The 20,900-nt window shown below is 42.5% G+C and overlaps 1 protein-coding gene across 2 annotated transcripts; it reads left to right on the top strand.

Annotated features, from left to right (window-relative positions):
* Positions 1-932: 932 nt before the first annotated feature.
* On the top strand, positions 933-18,982 carry LOC108707357 (nucleolar protein 6-like). Of its 2 annotated transcripts, none has more exons than XM_041580676.1 (8): positions 933-1,206; positions 1,477-1,698; positions 1,998-2,151; positions 11,459-11,600; positions 11,842-11,938; positions 12,473-12,597; positions 17,535-17,636; positions 17,944-18,982. In XM_041580676.1, the coding sequence occupies exons 3-8, from the start codon at positions 2,090-2,092 to the stop codon at positions 18,091-18,093; spliced, it is 678 nt and encodes a 225-aa protein (XP_041436610.1). In that variant the 5' UTR covers positions 933-1,206; positions 1,477-1,698; positions 1,998-2,089; the 3' UTR covers positions 18,094-18,982. The 2 variants fall into 2 exon arrangements, with proteins under 2 accessions (XP_041436610.1, XP_041436609.1); XM_041580675.1 differs by having other exon boundaries at positions 934-1,206; positions 2,039-2,151.
* The last annotated feature ends 1,918 nt before the right edge of the window (positions 18,983-20,900 follow it).

Genomic DNA, 20,900 nt, shown 5'->3' with positions numbered 1-20,900 from the left:
CTGGGTTTTCATTTGGAGGGGTTGAACTTGATGGATTTTGCCTTTTTTCAACCCGATTTAACTATGTAACTATATATGTAACTATGTAACTATATATGTAACTATGTAACTATATATGTAACTATGTAACACATACAGACAGCAAGCTTTGGCTATGCACATGGGGACATCTAGCGGAGTGGCAGCTGTAGAAAGAAATAATTGGGGATGGCAGACAAGGACAAGATGGAGAAAGCAAAGCAAATTGGGGACAAATGGGTAATAAAAAATGGCAAGATTAGGAAAGTCAGGCGAGGTGGGCTCCAGGTAGGGTTGCACCTTTTCTGGAAAAAAATACCGGCCTTCCTATATATTTATCTTTTTTCCCTATTAATAACATTTTTTCCCTATTAATAACATTAATAACATTGGCAACCCTAGCTCCAGGTGCTCCACTTTCCTTCCACACTGCTAAACATACAGGTTAATGTTTCAATAGAAATCCCACGCAGGAAATTCCTTCCCCCTCTGGAAGGTGTCATGTTGCTGTAGAACTGTGATCCCCAAGTAAATATGGCCGTCATGACCATCTCCCAACGTTTCCGCTCTCCGTGCGCTTCCATAACATCGAAGCGTGACAGTTCAATGTGCGACGGATTGCGTCACGCATGCGCCAAATATTAGCCAATCCGGAGCTGTATGAAGCAGGGGATACCACATGTGGTGGTTCTGTAAAGATGCAGAATAAACGGAACCGGCCCGGGGCACCTGAGCAGGTATCAGTCACTGGTGGGAGTGGAGAGAGCAGCTCATTTAATGTAGGGGTCCCAAGGCCTGGAGTAAATAGTGGGAAACTGCCACATGGGCACAGACTGACACAGGAGGACACTGACACTATAACATGGGCACAGACTGACACAGGGAGAGAGGGAGGGACTCGGGACAGATCTGAGGTTCTGATTGGATCATGTTGGCTCAGGGAAATAAATGGTTGGGTAGGAAGAGATGGGAGGAGTCAGTGGGTGCCAATGAGACCCTGTAAGACTAGAGTGGCACTGGGTATGAGGGAGGTCTGGGAGACTGTAATACAGGAGGATTAAAGAGAAACTGTAGCAGGAGCAAAGGGTGGATGGACGGAGGAGTTGGGAGGAGAGGGTGGCTCTGTCAGACGGGTGCTGCAAGGAGAAGGTGACATGGGGAGGGACTGTCACAGGGACAATCTGGCAGGTGAGACTGGCACTATGACATGTGATGAGACTTTGCAGGAAGACTGGGGGGGCACATTCAGTGTAGTATTAGTGATGTGTGTGTGTATTGGGATATGTCACGCGGTGTCAGTCTGTCCTTATATTATATATGCACTGTGTGCAGCTCAGCACTAATGTGGCATCTGAAGGTCAGAGTTGCATGTGTGGTGGATACACAAGAACTGACGATCAGTGTGATATTTGGTGCAGTGTTTATGTGTTTCTCTTACTTTATCTCCTCTCTCACCAGGAGGCTTCTAGTGATGATGGAGCGATGTCTGACAGCTCTGACAAGATGGAGGTTTCCCAAATTAAAGGCAAATCTGCTGTCAAGAGGGCTCCTGAAGCTGACGACCTGCTGAGACCTGTAAAACTGAATAAATCTGACTTATACAAACCTCCCACCAATGAGGAACTGAACCGACTGAAAGAAACAGAGAATCTCTTCCATACCAACCTCTTGCACATGCAGGTACTCTCCCCTCCTCTGTTGTATATATATTTATTTATTTCTAATCGAATATATATGGTATCCGGACGCTGCACTGTGAACATGGTGTGTGAAATCATTGGAGATTTCAGAACTTGCTCGAGGCTACAGGGAGTTGCCAGTAGAATCAAACACAGGCCGCTGAGAGGCCAGTGACTTCACCACTGACAGCTGGTTCATTACTGTTTAGTAAAACTGTCAGTGGGTGGCAGTTTGCTTGCTGCCGTGTGTAACTATAGTGGCAAATATAATGTGCTCATTCCATTGTGTGTTCTGCTCAGTAGGTGACGGAGCGTTTGGTTTTCTTCTTTTCCCCGGATAGAGGAACTCTTGCAAGACGTCAAGCTGAAAGAGAAGAGGAGGAAGACTATTGATGGTTTCCTACATGAAATCAATGCTCTCCTCGGAACAATCCCTGAGAAGCCCGAGACCAATGTAAGTGCACAGCACACTATTTCCACAGATTTCCAGTGCCAATTTAAAGGGCAAGTCAACCCCAAAATAAAAATTTGCAGCTTTGCAATATATATTCATTCCAAATTTGCTATGTTTTTCAAGTTATTTGTATATGTACTGCTTTTGTCCCTTTCTATTCTCTACCCTGATGTCTAAGACTGTTGATACATTGTAAGACAAGGCAGGTGATTAACAGACCTGTCTTTTGCTGGGGAACCAAGACTGTTGCAACATTGTTTAAAAAGTAACAACTGGGAGTTAAAGGAAAACTATACCCCCAAAATAAGTAAGCTGTAAGTAAGTAAGTAAGCTGTATCAGAAAGGCCTATATAAATACACCAGTAAACCTTCAAATATTGCTGTTCTGAGTCCTCTATCAAAAGAAACAGCACATTTCTTTCCTTCTATTGTGTACTCATGGGCTTCTGTATCAGACTTACTGTTTTCAGCTTAAACCTCCAGGGCTTGGGCTTGAGCATGCTCAGTTTGCTCCTCTCTCCCTCCCTTCCCTGCTGTAATCTGAGCCCAGAGCTATCAGTGAGCAGGAAGAGACTCAGGCAGGAAGTGATGTCACACCAAGCTAATATGGCAGCTGCCATCCTAAACAAACAGAGAATGTCTAGAGCTGTTTACTCAGGTATAGTAAATCATTCTGCAAAATAAATATAGTGTTACAGTTAGTGTTACAGTTTGCACTATTGTGGCTAATCTATTGGCAATAAATTGCTTCGGTAGCTTTCCTTCTCCTTTAAGTAACCGTTTATATCATATTTAGTGACATATTAAAGAATCTTACCAAACTGATATATATATATATTTAAGTAAATATTGTCCTTGCCTTGAACCACCTTTTCATAATGGTCCGTGTGTTGCCTCAGAGATAAGCTGACCAGAAATCTGAACTCTGTCTGTTAATAGGCTCATATGAGCTAACATGTGTGGTTTGTTTGGTATGTTTGTGTGCACCGTGAATCATATGATCCCAGGGGGCGGCCCTTATTTTTTAAAATGGCAATTTTCTATTTAGGATTACCCAATGGCACATACAACTAAAAAGTATTTTATGAAAATGGTTTATTTACATGAAGCAGGGTTTTACATATGAGCTGTTTTATGCAATATCTTTTTATAGAGACCTACATTGTATGGGGGGTATAGTTTTCCTTTAAGCCAATGCTGCTTTCAATAGCAATTGTTTTTACAAAGCACTGAAAATTTGTATTGCATGTATATTGGGAAGTTGTTTAGAATTATGTTTTCTTTTATTAGGTACGTTTTTATTTTGGGGTTGACTTGCCCTTTAACTGTACAGTAAGAGAGTGCCAAAACTCAGAATGAATGAAAAGACAACTCCCAGCATCCTCCTCTATACTGCTGTAACTGTCAGCCATGTGATAAATAATTCCTTACCTGATTCGCTGCTTATATCAGACCGAAAACGGTGGTGGCTACTATGAGATTAGGGTGCGTTGGTCAAAATACATCATACTCTTTAGCAAATGGACCCGCACTCCTTTGATCTTGATTCAAACGTGTTTATTTTCAATGCATATGAACTGAAAATAAACACGTTTGGTTCACGATCAAAGGAGTGTGGGTCCATTTGCTAAAGTGTATGATGTATTTTGACCAACGTAAGGACTGTTGGCTTCCATTGCACTGACGATCTCTCCTACAGCTGACGGACCAGTCGTGGCTTTCCAGCTCCATCAAGGTTCCTTTTCTGCAAGTCCCGTACCAAGTGAAGGGCAAATTCAGCAACATGTCAATCACTCCAGTTTGTCTCAGGAATACAACCAGGCTCAATGATTAGATAATCTCCTCCCATAAGGGGAGGATGTCAGGGTTTTTACCACGGATCTATGGGGAAAATGGTTACCAACGAGATTTACCATAGCAACCAATATAATGTCCAGAAGTAACATTTCGGTTCACTGTTTTTAATCAAAGCGTTAATATATAGTGAATAAAGTACCCCCTCTTGTAAAATATAAGGATATTATAATTTACCGAGGAGTTTCATGACCATATAAAAGTACGAGGCCGAAGGCTGAGTGTTTTTATACAGGTCATGGAACTCCGAGGTAACTTCTAATATCCTCATATTTTACAACTGGGGGTACTTTATTTATTATAATACACAAGTTTCAGTGAGTCATGTGACAGAAATGACATCAGAACTCACCGTTTATAACTGATGACATCAGAACTCACCGTTTATACGGATATAATTAACAGGATATTCATGGCTTTTGTGTATTATATGTGTATATAGACTTAGATGAATGCCTGGAAAAGCATATTTTAATTTATACCATTAGGAGAGATTGTATTTCTAATTTAAAAATCCAGTAACTTTCCCTTCTGAGAAGTGCTTGTTCCAGATCACTCTTTCTGATGCCTACATTGATTTTTTCTATGGCCCAGAACTTTAAGGGGCTGATTCACTATGGGTCGAATATCGAGGGTTAATTAACCCTCGATATTCGACTAGGAATTGAAATCCTTCAACTTCGAATATCGAAGTCGAAGGATTTAGCGCAAATGCTACGATCATACGATCGATGGATTATTCCTTCGATCGAACGATTAAATCGAACGATTCAAAGGATTTAAATCCAACGATCGAAGGAATATCCTTCGCTCAAAAAAACTTAGGAAAGCCTATGGGGACCTTCCCCATAGGCTAACATTGACTTCGGTAGCTTTTAGCTGCCGAGATAAGGGGTCGAAGTTTTTTTTAAAGAGACAGTACTTCGACTATCGAATGGTCGAATAGTCGAACGATTTTTAGTTTGAATCCTTCGATTCGTAGTCGTAGTCGAAGGTCGAAGTAGCCCATTCGATGGTCGAAGTAGCCCAAAAAATACTTCGAAATTCAACGTTTTTTTACTTCGAATCCTTCACTCGAATTTAGTGAATCAGCCCCTAAGTCTGCTGGATTCATATTATGGTATTTTTTAAAATGCCAAGTAACTGTAGCTAGAGTTGCATCTGTTTTATCAGTCTTGCCAGCATTGCGTATAGAACTGCAATTCTGCTGAACTCTTATCTTCAGCATTTGGGGTGTCATAGCCACATATTTCTTGCCACACGGGCATTCCAAGCAATAAATCACTCCCCTGGATTTGCAATTAATATGGGAATTGACATTATGATGTTTACCAAATCTGTCATAAAAGGATGTAGTTCTTGACATTTTCCCACACATGTTGCATTCACCACATGGAAAACATCCCCTATTACTCGCCACTTTCTGGGGATTTTTAAAATGACTATTGGACAATATGTCCTTTAAATTCGGACTTCGTTTATAGCAAATTGAAACTCTTTCATCAAGAATGGTACTCAGTGTTTCATCCTCTTTTAGAATCGACCAATGTTTATTGATAATATTTTGTATAAATTGTATTTGACAACTGTTTGTGTTGTATGTGGTGATAAATCTCGCTGTATTGTAGTCAGTGGATTTCTCTTTTATCTGTAATAATTGTGACCTCTCAGTACATAGGGCCAGTGGCATAACTAGATATTACTGGGCCCCACAGCAAATTATTTTTCAGGCCCCCAAAATGTTTTGGGGTTGACTTGTTTCTCCAATATTTATTGAAATTTTATATGAATTAGGGCCCATGGGGCCCCTATACCTCCTGGGCCCCCCCTGCAGCCGCAGGGTCTGCTTCCTCTATAGTTACACCCCTGCATAGGGCTCTATGGATTTTAATCTGACTTTTAGTTCCCTGGCCTGTTCCTTAAATATTTCAAAGGAAGAGCAATTTCTTTTCAGGCGTAGGAATTCACCTATTGGGAAAGACTTTTTCACTGAATAAGGATGATAGCTGGAGAAGTTTAGCAAGGAATTAGTAGCGGTTTCCTTCCTATAGTTCCTAGTTACTAACTTGCCCCCTTCGTTATTAATTATCATGAGGTCCAGGAAGGAAATCATGGATTCTGATACATTGACAGTCAGTTTTATATTGAGATTGTTGATATTAAGTTTGTCAACAAAATCTAGGGCCTCCTCTTTTGTGCCCAACCATATTAACAGGATATCATCAATGTAGCGAATCCATTTTAATATCTTCTTGGTATAAGCAGACATCATTTTTCCGTATACTATTGTCTCCTCCCAAAACCCCAGAAATAAATTAGCATATGATGGGGCACAGGAAGTTCCCATCGCGGTCCCCTGGGTTTGTAAATAGAACTTCCAGTTAAAGGTAAAGTAATTATAGTAAAGGATAAACCGCATTAACTTCTCCAGAAATATGATCGTTTCATCTAGTTCTCCCATATATTTTCATCAGAAAGTAGTGTAGAGCAAATATTTGGGAGAACTAGATGAAACTATCATATTTCTGGAGAAGTTAATGCGGTTTATCCTTTACTATAATTACTTTAGCAGAATATCAACAGACGTTGAACTTGGATAAACTCTATACGAAAGTTGTTCTGATTTACAGGAAAATCCTGGCTCAGCTTCTTGGTGGCAACTAAAACTAAGGATACTGTGATGTGGTCTAGACCCGTGACGGGTAGAAGATGCTAGCCTGCTGGGAGTTGTAGTTTAAAGGATAATAAAATCTTTAAAGGATAAGTAAACCTTTAAAATAAATGAATGTAAAACTGATGAGGGGACTATTCTAAGCACTTTTCTAATTTACATTCATTATTTATTTATTTTTTTTATTCCAAGATATTAAGGGATACATGTACTGTTAATATGAATGAATTGTGTTACAACAGCGCCACCTGCTGGTCATTTTCCCACCAGTCTGACCAGCAAGTAGTCAAGGAAGTTGTCAGGAGAAAGAAAGAGGCTGATGTTCTTCTGCTTAGGAATAAAATTAGAAACCTTTCTCACATCTTTCCTAAGCAGAAGAACCTCATCCTCTTTCTTTCTCCTGACAACTTCCTTGGCTACTTGCTGGTCAGACTGGTGGGAAAATGACCAGTTTTACATTCACTTATTTTAAAGGTTTACTTATCCTTTAATAAACACGGCCTTGCTTCCCTAATTGGGCTGTGACTTGGCTTTTGTGCAGGATGGCTACGTGTTCCTTGTGCAAGTGGCCTATCACTGGGAGCCGCAGTACATGAAGGAGATTGTGACCCCCGAGGGAATGCTGAAGTTTCTCTTGCCTAATTGGGGGACACAGGCACCGTGGGGATGAAGATCCTGCAGCTGGAGATGGACACTAACTTGTTAACTTGTGACTCCTGCTCTGGGCTTCATCCCCTGCCTCCTCCTGTTACTTCCAGTTTTCTTTAGTGTCCTCAGAAGGAGAAGACACAGGAATTTTTGTGGCTGGAGCAGGTGATCAAGGACTCTGGTCAGATCATGCCACATTAAGGGCCACTGATCCATTCAAGAGCCCTTCCAGCTGACTGAGTATTTCTCTGCCCGACAGCCTTCCCGCTCTACGGAGGTCTGCAGGCTTGCTCCCTGATCCCCCTGCGCTGGATTCCCGCTCTACGGAGGCTGCACCAGTGGTATACACCATATTCTGGTGCTATACATATATGTGTTTATATATAGGTTTATATACTTTGTATGTAAAACTATATTATAGGCACATATTTATCTTTCAGGGTGGCATATACACACCATAGAGGGCATATCGTCAGCTGGCTACAATTGGTGAGTATACTCTCATCTCTTATCCCTCAAATGCTGTTCTCACCTTGCTTTCTTTCCCTAAGCTCTCTCATGGGTGGGGGACTCTTTTTCTCTCTTTTGGATCCTGAACAAGATATGCCTAGAACACAAAAGGAGGTTGAGGGCTTCATACAGGCGGTACTTTCTACCCTTAACGTTGAAGATACCGTTTCCACCGTTGAACCCGGCAAGAATATCTTTAAGAGACAAAAAAAGAGTTCGTCCATATCTCCAGCATATGAGCAATTAGAAGAGATAATCAAGTCACCGAAGTCTTCCAATCAATAGTAGACAGGTGCATACCTCCCAACATTTTGGAAGTAAAAAGAGGGACAAAAATTTTTTTTCCGCATGTAGCGCAGCAATTTTTGACCACACCCCTTTCTGTGGCCACACCCCCTAATTACCATGTTTGTTTTACAAAATTTGGCAGGTTATGAAAGTTTGAAAATATTTCTCCTTATCTAAACTGTGTTTTTGTGTCTCAAAATTGTTACAAAGTATCTTATTTGCACCTGTTAGCTGTTCTGGGCTCTCTGCTAAAAGCCAATTAAGTGAGAAACTTTGTTTCTTTTTCTGGCTGTTCAGTGCAGAGAAAAGAGGGACTTTCCAGTACAAATGAGGGACTGCGGGTTGAGCTGTCAGAAGAGGGACTGTCCCTCCGAAAAAGGGACAGTTGGGAGGTATGCAGGTGGGACATCCCCATGGTGCCTGTGTCCCCCAATTAGGCAAGAGAAAGAGAGATTTTTGTACTCACCGTTAAATCTTTTTCTCTTGTCCTATATTGGGGGACACAGGCCTTCCCTCCCTGTTTTGACACTGTTCTTTACTATGTATATAGTTGTTCGCTAAAGTCTTATAATCTTATTTTACATTTAATATGTTATTGAGGGGTATCTTGTGATCCTCTTCGGTTTTGGGTTGCTATGCTCCTTCTTCGGTAGAAACTGGAAGTAACAGTAGGAGGCAGGGGGAGGAGTCACAAGTTAACAAGTTAGTGTCCATCTCCAGCTGCAGGATCTTCATCCCCACGGTGCCTGTGTCCCCCAATATAGGACAAGAGAAAAAGATTTAACGGTGAGTACAAAAATCTCTCTATCAGGACACTGCGGAGTCCCTGCAACTGGAAACGGAGACCCTTCATCTGCCGCATTTGACCAGCACTTTGCATGGGTATGTGGCACCCCTTAGTGTCAGCTTAAGTGTATTGCACCTCTCTGTATTAGGATTGGGTAAAATCAGAGAAACTGACCAGCGAGGGTGAGGATTTTGTGATGTGTTTGTACCAATGACAAATAATGACAATGGCCATTGGGGGGCGCCGCTTCCCTGGAGTTTGTGGAAGAGACTAAACTTCTTGTTCTAACAATGGAACATTATGTCGGCTCCAAATATGCCGATAAACAAGGAGCCCCTGGCTGATTAACCTGTCAGTCTATTATAGTCCGTGTATTCGCAGTATTATTTTATTCTATCAGAGTTGTATGTAGTTGCTGTCTGTTGGGGGTAGGGTTCAGAGACTATAGGGCAGCTAATTGTAGATATTGTTGAGCTATAACTCTCCTGGCACGTTATTCTGGGAGTCATAGACGAACAACATGCAGCTCTAGAGGGTTACTTTCTTCACTTTATGAGCCTCTAGATCAGGGGTCAGCAACCTTTACTGTCAAAAGAGCCATTTTGCCCCCAGAAAAATAGTCTGGAGCCGCAAAACATAACAGCTTATAAACTTTTAAAGGTTTTAACTTTTTTTTAATTTCAACTGTTACAACAGAATACAACAAACAGAATTGCAGTGTGTATGGGTAGGGCTACTTTGAAATAAATGCAACACTGAATAGCCCTATTAAATGCTGGTGTTCTCATCTGTTTAATGTGACTTCTGTTTCTGTAGCTCCATGTTGATCTTCCCTATGTCGGGGCTGTAAGATGTGACTTTGATCTTCACACAGGACTGTAGGCTTTTATTTCTTAAAGGACAAGGAAAGTGTAAAATAGAACAAGGCTAGAAATGCTGTATTTTGTATACTAAACATAAACATGAACTTACTGCACCACAAGCCTAATCAAACAAATGATTTATGCTTTCAAAGTTGGCCACTGGGGGCTGTCATCTTGTAACTGTGTTATACATCTTGGCCTGACCCTGACCCTGCACATGCTCAGTGTGATCTGGGCTGCTTAGGGATCGTCATAAACAAAGCTGCTCGAGTTCTGCATTAGAGTCCTGCAGCGGGTCGGTTACCCGCAAAAACCTGCAGTACCATGCGGGTTTTTCATTGAAGTTCAAGGTGCGGGTATACCCGCGGTTCTGTGGGTTTGCGGGTCGGGCTGCGGGTCTTCTCAATATTAATATTTGTTCCTTTTTTCTGGTCACGTCCACTTCCGATGATGTCATTTCCGGTACACAACGACAGCACTTCCGGTTTTACTCCCTTTTTTTCCTGATCATATCTACTTCCGATGATGTCACTTCCGGTTTATAATGACAGCACTTCCTGATTCTTGATGGTCAGCGGGTCGCGTGTCTGGGTTGCAGAGAAGGTACTTGCGGGTCGGGTTGCGGGTCCAAGCGGGTAAGAATGCGGGTGCGGGTTGCGGATTGCAGGTTGCGGGTACGGGTCGGGTTCGGGTCCCAAAAAATTGACCCGCGCAGGACTCTATTCTGCATGGCAGGTAAGTAAGGCGGGAGCTCCCCCTGCTGTACATAAGTATGATTGTTTCCCTGCAGAGCAGTTAGGGACCGTCTGACAATTCCTATCCACAGCAGTAAACAAAGGGAGAATTTCACTGCATACAGTCAGGTTTCTTATAAAAACTGTACACATTTTTTAATTAGAGTATATTGGAGAAAGGTTTATTTTTCATTAAAGAAAGTAAAAATCGGATTTTATTGTTTTGCCCTTTCTTGTCCTTTAAGTGGGAGTGATATTTGGATTTTATGAAGTTCATATTTGAGAAAAATTGCTTCCATAAGTATGTTGAGCCAAAGATGGACAGGACTCCAAATGCAGACTTTTTCATGTTCATATACGTGTCGGGAATGGCACTCCATGTTTCAAAAACAAGTTTGTCGGGTTTGGGGAGGGTTTCGATATCATTCCACTTGTGCTCTTTAGCGAGAGTTCCCTTCTGTTGAGCGATTTCTTCAAGATCCGCTGTCAGGCTTTTGAACTTGGACAGCCATAACCAGAAGTCTTTATCCGCTATGTCGGCCAGTTCCATTTCAAGATTGGGCTGATTTATCCTTGTGAATGCGGATATGTTCAGCAGGGATGGGTCGATGTTATGTCTTGAGCAAGCGACCCCTGTCACTCCTGTGATGACTATAAATCCCTCGCACTTGCTGGCGGCGTGAGTGTGCTACTCTTGGTTAGCCAACCATTAGCTTACAGCGGTCGCACACTCAAGAAGCCACTAGCAGGTGCGAGGGCTTCATAGACCACAAAGCCACAAGACTGAGCCGCAACAGGGAGGATAAAGAGCTGCATGAGGCTCTGGAGCTGCGGGTTGCAGACCCCTGCTCTAGATCTACTAGCACTGACAACGTTCACCTCCGACCCCTGCATGGGATAAACAATGGAAACGATAATTTTGCTCCCTCAGTGAAATGACTGTTTTCTCCAGACTCCACCAACAGCACCCTGCTTTCGGGGTTACATCTCGGATGGCCAAACGCTGGATCCAAAGCCAACTGTTGGGTGACGTTTGTGTGTGTGGACCTCCTGGTGGCACATCTGTTCCTCCACCAGCACCTACTCTCCCCCAGGTAATGTGTGTGATCCTGTGGACTGGACATTTATCTGATCCTTCACCCCCCCCCCATTCTCTTCCTTTATTATAAGAGCCCACTTTTATTTCTGTTTTAGGTTTTAAACCACCTGTTCTGGTCTGTACCCCCTTTACATCTACCCTCGCTCAACTCCCTGTCATGTTCATATCATTCTACTGATCACTGTCTGGGCCTGTTTGTTAACTGCATTCAATTAGGATTTCTGCTTTCTTTGCAGCTCTGCCCTGATTGGCTTCCTGAGGTTCCTGCACCTTCTGGTTACCTTCGACTTGAAGAACAGCCCCCTCATCGTAAATCTGAATGGAGAGCTGAAGGTGAGTTTTTTATAAATGAATTAAGCTGCCGGACTTGTTATGGAGTTGCTTGGGGTTTTGCAGTAACATCAGCTTCATATCCAGCTTCTGACAGCTGCTGTTCTTCTGCTTAGGAATAAAATCAGAAACCTTTCTCACATCTTTCCTAAGCAGAAGAACATCAGCCTCTTTCTTTCTCCTGACAACTTCCTTGACTACTTGCTGGTCAGACTGGTGGGAAAATGACCAGCAGGTGGCGCTGTTGTAACACAATTCATTCATATTAACAGTACGTGTATCCCTTAATATCTTGGAATTAAAACAAAATAAATAATGAATGTAAATGACAAAAGTGCTTAGAATAGCCCCCTCATCCGTTTTACATTCACTTATTTTAAAGGTTTACTTATCCTTTAACAAAAGGCTGCTTATTGTTTGCACAATGCATTCAATCACAGGTAACAAGTAAAGCGGGCACTGAAAACGGGTTGTAAATGTAGTCCCTGGACTAATCGCTAGCTCTGCTGCTATACATCCAGACCTTTATCTCCTCAGGTGCAGAGTACACAGAGATCCAGAACGACTTTATTTCAGCCCGTGCCCAGCTCCCCGTCATGTTCATAGCAACCCCAAAGGACAAGAAAGATTCTGTTTGGACCAAGAACCAGCCAACTGCACAGGTTAGTGCCACTGTTATTAAGTCCAGTGATGATGTTCTGCTCCACTCTGCCCCGGGTACAGGTTTGCTCTGAATCCAGTGATGGAGTTGCCATGTGTCAACCCTAGTCGGGCTCAAGACTGAAACTCCAGCAAATATTGAAGCTGCTGCTTTACTCTGGTTCTCACAGTCCTAATACTTCATGTTAATGTTTAGCATTCGGCAGCTCTAGCAATATCCATGTAACTGATTGCAGGAAGCACAGCTTTTAAAGGGGAACTATCATGAAAATGACAATTTAATATAAACATCATACTGAAATAAGAAACTTTCTAAATACAATCAATTAAATATTCTGCATTGTTTCTGAAATAATCAAGTTTATCTTCACTATTCCTCTCTCAGCATCTGTTTCTCTTCATTCTCTCTTCATGCAGCAGTTGGGTGTCAGATATTCACTGACAGTTACATCCAATATATCTTATAGGGGGGCTCCTTTCCTAGCAGATGAATTAGAGCTCACTCAAATAACTGATTCCAGTACAAACAAAATCTAACAAAATAACTACCTTTTGCACAAATCCTGCATGTAGAGAGACATGATGTCTGGTGAGTTTAATAGAGTGAGCTCTAATACATCTTCTAGGCAAAAGGAGCCCCCCTATAAGATATATTGGATCTAACTGTCAGTGAATATCTGACACCCAACGGCTGCATGAAGAGAGAATGAAGAGAAACAGATGCTGAGAGAGGAATAGTGAAGATAAACTTGATTATTTCAGAAACAATGCAGAATATTTAATTGATTGAAAGTTTCTTATTTCAGTATGATGAAGCTTATATTAAATTTTCGTGATAGTTCCCCTTTAAGCTTATTGATATTGACTTTTCAGGAGCCCCAATTAAGCAGGTGGTGCTGTTTTTTTCTGCCATGGTTACCTGGCCCATGGGTGAGACTTGAGCAGGTAAAACAGTCACTTCCAGTGTAGAATGCCCTGCTGGGGCTTGTACTTGCCTGGCATCATGTTCGCTGCCAATGCTGTTTAGTTCAGAAGAATGGGAGAGCCGGGCCGAAGAGCTGTGAAAATTTGAGCCAAAGGCAAAAAGCTGTTAAATCCAAAGGTGTGACCCATATTCTAATCTGTCTGCTTTATTGGCATTAATTCTGGGCGAGACCTGCTGAAAGGCAAAGGAACCTGTCAGAACTGCTCTCTGGGTCTGTTCTGTCTGACGTCCATGTTTGTGCCAAATATCTTGCCTGGGGCTACTTGTGTCTGGCACGTAATGTGACCCCCCCTAAAGCCCCAGTGTCCCTGCAGGTTACATCACATTACCCCCATTCCCCTTATTACACTGCACCCCCTGTGCTCAACACCAGCCAAAAATCACATTTCAATCATATTTGTATTGTTTGTGTCATGCACATTTTTTTTGGTAAAAATTGTTATTATATTGGGGAGATCTCATAGAGAACTGACCCCACTGTATTGTATCCAGTATATCCGCTGTCAGCATAAACGTGTGCCCTATTGCCCAGCTGGAATGGCCGACCCCTTGGCAGAGCAGCTTGGTTATATAAAGTGCAGTAGAGTAAACAGAACGTTTATTACTGGTCCTTTAAGGACCCTGGGCCTGAATTGAGACTGACAGCTTGAAAAACATTGCAACATGGGGCCGGTAGTGACCTGTCTCCTTCTTCTTTTCCTATTCAAAGGGAGGCGGCATTATGATAAAACGTATGATTTTGTTATTTAGTCCAATAAATCTGAGTACAAAAAACTTGTTTTATTTATAGAACAAAGTGATTGTGTGCAGTGAAATGGGCTGAATGATTCATTGCAGGGGCTCCAGCCTGTTGTTGGAGGGGGTGTTGGGGTTCACTGTGAGTTCTAGTTATAAAGCAGCTGGAGGGCCACACATTGGGCCTATATCATTTATACTGTAGATCAAAAGGAACATTTTTATGCACCCCCCCACATACAGATTCACTTTTTCTTCAGCTTTGCCCTTCGTTGTTCAGTATTCCAGGGAGAGGAGAGTAGAAAGGCCCCATTGTATGGTCGGGGCCCCATTGTATGGTCGGGGCCCCATTGTACGGTCGGGGCCCCATTGTATGGTCGGGGCCCCATTGTATGGTCGGGGCCCATCTAGCCACAGTGTTTGCCACATCCCGTCTGTGTGAGGGTTAATGAGGAATTCTCGATGCATTTAAGAGCCCAGGCAGGTCCCAATGTGTGTAAAGGGTTAATGAGGAATTCTCGATGAATTTAAAAGGGATGTAAAGGCAAACAAATTAAAATGCCATTTTTACTTGTGGAATGAAAAAGAAATCTGTCTCCAATATACTTTAATTACAAAACTTCTACCGTTTTCATAATAAACCTGACAGTATGCAGTGAAATTCTCCTATCATTTAACTTGCTCTGACAGCTGCAGATGGGAAACTTAGGGGGTCCCTAACGGCTCTGCAGGGAAACAATCACGACTATAAGGTAACGGAGCCAATGGGTTCTACCTATTCTTCTGTTTCACCTTTATATGTATAAAGCAGCAGTAGCAGGACTACAACCCCCAGCATCCTTAGCAGCACTTCCTGCTGCACTACAAGCTCCAGAACCTTCTAGAATTCTTTATGTAAATGAGCTGCTACACACACAAAGTCTCTGAAGAGCCCTGACCCACGTTATTGGCATTTATGTGCTTTATAATTGTATTATTAGCCCTTCCCTGCAGAGCTTGCAATCTAATTGGAGCAGGTTGTGCCACGTCTGTTCCCTGAGGCTTTGTAGTGACGTCCTGACTGTGCCGTCCAATCCTCATTATATGTGACGGGATTCGACTGGGAGGGACCAATCAACTAGTCTGGTCTGCACTTGGGCAAAGCGCTGGCAGTTGTGGAGGACTGGCAATTCCCTGAGGTCACATGTTCCACAGAAATGAAGGGTGCTGGGAGTTACTGGACTGTAACGGTTTCATAACACACCGGCCCCGACCTCCCAGGATCTGTCCAACGCACTGACCAAAAGGGCTGACACTTGTTACAAGTAGTTATTATTGCCAGGCTGGGGCCCCCCATATTTACTCCATGTAATAGAAATCAGTATATTCCTCTCAGTGCCCAGCAGGGGGCGATGTTACTGCTTGTGCTTTTAGTTACTAACAGAACACCAAGAGCAGGGACAGGAATGTACATAAGGGGAGTATCACAGAGAGTAGGACGTAACATTACAAGTACCTGTTTGCTTAGTGCTTGGGCTTGAGATTGTGTTTCCAGCAGAGCAGAAGAGCTTGCGTTTCAGGGTGGGGTGATCAGGTGACCCCAGCCTGCTTCGCCCACACCATAATAACAGTCACTACAAGTAGGGTTGCCACCTTTTTCAGAAAAAAATACTGGCCTTCCTATATATTTATCTATTTTCCCTATTAATAACATTGGGATCACTGACCTTCCTATATATTTATCTTTATTCCCTATTAATAACATTGGGATCACTGACCTTCCTATATATTTATCTTTATTCCCTATTAATAACATTGGGATCAACCATAATTTTTATTGGCCAGGCCGGTTAAAATACCGGCCAGGTGGCGACCCTAACCACAAGCCAAGTGACCAGACCCAACAGTGTGCCCAGGACTTTTCATTAGAAGGCAGATAATAGGTACCACCCCTACAGCTGCCAGATTGGAATGTGCCATTGTTTCCAGGCTGGCAATGAGAAGCACAATCTCAATCAGTCGGGTGCTTGCAGTCCAGTTGCACTGACCCAGCTTGGATATTAAGGGGTACAGACCTCCCTGTGAATTTCCTTGGACTGAATAGGATGTCTATTTAGGGCAGTGGAAACATTGATCCCCCCCGGACACTATTGTGCACTAAATCCCACCCCAACACACACTCACACACACACACTCACACACACACACTCTCACTCACACACTCTCACTCACAACAGCAGAAGTCATGATGTGCAGGTCCCAGTTCTCATGGGAATTCTGATGGTTGGAGAGAGTTCACCTTGCAGGAATTTCTCTCATCCAGTCCCTTTAGCAATAAATCACTGGACTAACTGGTTCCAGGCAGCTTTACACTACCCCCACCCCCCCAGGGTAAATCTGTTCTTTCAGGAGAAAAGAGGCTGATGTTCTTCTGCTTAGCAATAAAATTAGAAACCTTTCTCACATCTTTCCTAAGCAGAAGAACATCAGCCTCTTTCTTTCTCCTGACAACTTCCTTGACTACTTGCTGGTCAGACTGGTGGGAAACTGACCAGCAGGTGGCGCTGTTGTAACAAACTTCATTCATATTAACAGTACATGTATCCCTTAATATCTTGGAATAAAAACAAAATAAATCATGAATGTAAATGACAAAAATTCTTAGAATAATCCCCTCATCAGTTTTACATTCACTTATTTAAAGGTTTACTTATCCTTCTTTCACTGCGTTGGATGGCAAACTATAAATTCAGTAACAAAGTAGGGACTTCTTGTGATGCTCTGTCCTTCCCAGATGATCTTCCGGCCGCCCCTAGATTTGTGATCTCCTGATCCGCCTGAACCCCAAGCAAATCACGTGCCAGCGAGAGGCCGTGGATCAGCCGACAAAGTCGGTCTTCCGAGGGACGTTAAAAGAGGGGGCGCAGGTTAAAGACCTGATGTTTCCTGTTGTGGGTTATGATCCTGTGCAATTGTACCTCCAGGAGCTCCGAGTAAGTACTTGGTGCTCCATTCCTATTGGTCACAATCATTAGAATAGATGGACCTTCCACAATTGCCCGTTATTGACCTTGCTCAGTCTCTATTCTCCCAGCCTGCTTTGGTGTTTAGATAGTTCTGTTTGGCTTCAGATGCTTGTCTGCTACTGGTATATGTTGGGAGTTGTAGTTTAAAAGCAGCTGGAGGGCCACACACTGGACATCCCTAATCTAAATCTGTGTGATCTCTGTTGTACCTTAGGAAGCGTATGGTGAGTTTGCTCTGTTCTTCCATGACTTGCACGGAGGTGACGTGATCGGTGTGCTCTGGAAACCATCAAGCTTTGAGCCTCAGCCATTAAAAGTAAGTGTGGGTTTAGCTGCAGCTGATTGGCTGTCACCTCCACTGTTTCATGGGATATGCCAATTTATAACCAATGAGAGGATTCGAATGTTCACAGTGCTAGAGCTGTAGCCAATCAGAGCACACATAGTAATATTATGCTCCAATAGATTGTGACTCATGTAAGTGTATAACACTGAACATCGGCTGACAGAGGATTCTGGGATTTGTAGTGTAAGAACAGCTGATGAGCTTTAGTTTATGAGGTCCAGAGGGGCTGCATGATGGAAGCCAATCACCTTTTTATCTCATATCTTGTACCTTGCAGACGACCAATGTGAAAGGCAGAGTGATGGACAACAAGAGCGACAATCCCCTGCTGGTGCCCAATGCCGAGGCCTTTATACAAGACTTTGAGATTTTGGGAGAGGGCCTGGTGGCAAGTGTGGAGGCACAAACAGAGAGGTGGAACATTTGATGGACATTCCTGAAGACACATATATAAACATATAAGGAGAATATCTCCAACGCCTTCCTGTTGTCTAAGGAAGACACTTTCTATACAATGGAATCTCTTCTTCCCATGGACTCTCTGTTAGACTTAAAGGAAAATTGTCTCTCAAAGATATTTCTGCTCCATTTACTTCCAAATAACCGTCTAGACGTTGCACCATTCTTCCTCCTGTTTGTGTTGCCTCTGATGATCTGCATGACACTAAGCAAACAGAAACTGCCACCTAGGTTCCTGATACTGTGTCTCTCCCATAGAGAAGGGAACCCACCTGCTGACGCTCTAAAGATGTGTATAATGGGGGCCCCTTTAATGTTGCCATTAAACATGCAGCACAGCCCAGAAACATACAATCTTTGGTCCCAGCACAATGGTACCTATTAGCTACAGAAAATGTCTACATTTAACGGGTTAAAGTTCTGTACCCCTTGTCAGTGAAAGAGTTAAACCTTTGTTAGGAGAACTATAGGGAGTTGTGATCCAGGAAAATCAGGAGCCGAATGATGAAGAAACAGGGAAACAGTAGGTTCTGCCTTGATTAGTGGAAGAGCCACATTGACTTCTATAAATTTTCCTATAAAAGGCTTCAGGCCAATAGCTGCACCTTTGACGAACTCAGAAACTCTTTCTAATTTACCCTGATATCTACAATATCATTCCCTTTCCTTCATTGGCTGATGCTAGGCCGGCCTCCTTTAGCAGTCTAGGTTTATGCTCTGTAATTGGAGCAGGATCAAGAAGGAACAGGTTTAACTGCAGATGCTGGAGAAGATAGGACTAGACCCCAGGCTACATCTCATTATTGATGCAGATGGAACAACACCTACACAATTAAAGAATAAGTAAACCTTTCAAATAAGTGAATGTAAAACTGATGATGGGGCTATTCTAAGCACTTTTCTAATGTACATTCATTATTTATTTTGTTTTTATTCCAAGATATTAATGGATACATGTACTGTTAATATGAATGAATTTTGTTACAACAGCGCCACCTGCTGGTCATTTTCCCACCAGTCTGACCAGCAAGTAGTCAAGGAAGTTGTCAGGAGAAAGAAAGAGGCTGATGTTCTTCTGCTTAGGAATAAAATTAGAAACCTTTCTCACATCTTTCCTAAGCAGAAGAACATCAGCCTCTCTCTTTCTCCTGGGGGTGCTAAGTTGTTAGGCCCCCCCCCCCAGCATTTCTAGTTGCTTACTGCCTACCCCAACTTCCACTCAAAAAATGCACTGCCCGGGCTAATTCTATTATGACCACGTTGCCAAGTAGTTCCATGTCCTTTATCCGTGGGTTCTTATATGTTGCTGAACTACAACTCCCATAATCCTTCTATAAAGGGTCAGTGCATGCAGAATTTTTTTTTTAAATTAGGGAGTCAAGGTTAAGAAACCGGGACCTACTTTTACCAGTGAAGAATTTTTAAAGGTAAACTTAAGAGTGAATAGTGATTATGAAATACATAGACAGCAAATGAGTGTACATACTTGATCATGTACTAATGTATGGAGCGTTATGTTCCAAATGGGAAATAATCAAACAGAATTGAGTAACCTGCAGCAGTACCGGCATCTCATTGGCTAATACGAGGTGTTTGCGTTACTCTGCCTCATTTTCCCGAGAATTAAAGCTGTTTGGGGCGTCTTTCTTTTGTTCTGGGAGGATCCTGGGAAAGTCGTTGGCAAGTGGAGTCTTGTTAGAAGGACAAGTAGCTGCTGTGATTCATCTGGTGCCTTTTCTACACTTCTCAGCGACTGTGTCTGGCCCTGCTACATCTCAATCTCACTTAAAGTCAATCCTAACTAAAGAAGTAGGTAGAAATGTTGTACATGATGTTTTGTGCTTCTGTACCAGCCCAAGGCAACCACAGCCCTTTAGCAGTAAAGATCTGTGTCTCCAAAGATGCCCCAGTAGCTCCCCATCTTCTTTTCTGCTGATTCACTGCACATGCTCTGTGCTGCTGTCACTTACTGAGCTTAGGGACCCACTCACATTATACAGTACACATAGAATAGAAATGTCACAATATAAGGCTGATTAGTAATTAATACACATAATTACTACAAGGCAGCACAGAAACCAGTGCAATTAGCATCAGAATTGAATAATCAGCAAACCTGTAGCATCAGTTTATATTACAGCCAGGGAAGCTCATTTTCTGCTGGATAATTAGTGACGAGCCCTAAGCTTAGCTTCTCAACAGCCAATCAGAGCCCACTGAGCATGTGAGTGTCACAGACACTTTCCAAGATGGTGACCCCCTGTGACAAGTTTGAAGTCCTGGATCATTGCTGCTATTGACAAGCTCAAACTTTAGCCTCCTGCAATAAGTTCACTATATAAAATAAAATAAAAAATTTTTTAGCCACGTTCATTTTTAGGGGTTTTGTTCTCCTTTAAAGTGTCTTGCAAAAGTATACTGGCTCAGAATAGGTCTCTTTGAAACCATTTTAATGTCTTAGTTTATTCCCTTATGTATTAAGGCCCAACCTATGTGGCAGAAAACAATTAATAGTAGACAAAAGCTTTTCCAAAACCTACAGACACTGGCAGCAAACGATCTCACGTAACAAACAAGTAGGCACGAGCAGAAAATGAGAAATTATTATTGTAGTTATTTTAGGTACAGTATATCAACAGTAAATACATGCGGTTGGCAACGTGTCTCCATTAAATTATGTTAATATTTTGGTTACAGGGGACCAATGTGCTTAATCATCTCTCTTCCTCATTATAGACCATAAGGGAGCCAGAGTTACACGACCTACTCTGTAGT

Source organism: Xenopus laevis, chromosome 1S (assembly GCF_017654675.1).
Source record: "Xenopus laevis strain J_2021 chromosome 1S, Xenopus_laevis_v10.1, whole genome shotgun sequence".
Taxonomy (NCBI): domain Eukaryota; kingdom Metazoa; phylum Chordata; class Amphibia; order Anura; family Pipidae; genus Xenopus; species Xenopus laevis.
The sequence above is the reverse complement of the archived record's forward strand: the minus strand, read 5'-3'. Positions and strand labels throughout refer to the sequence as shown.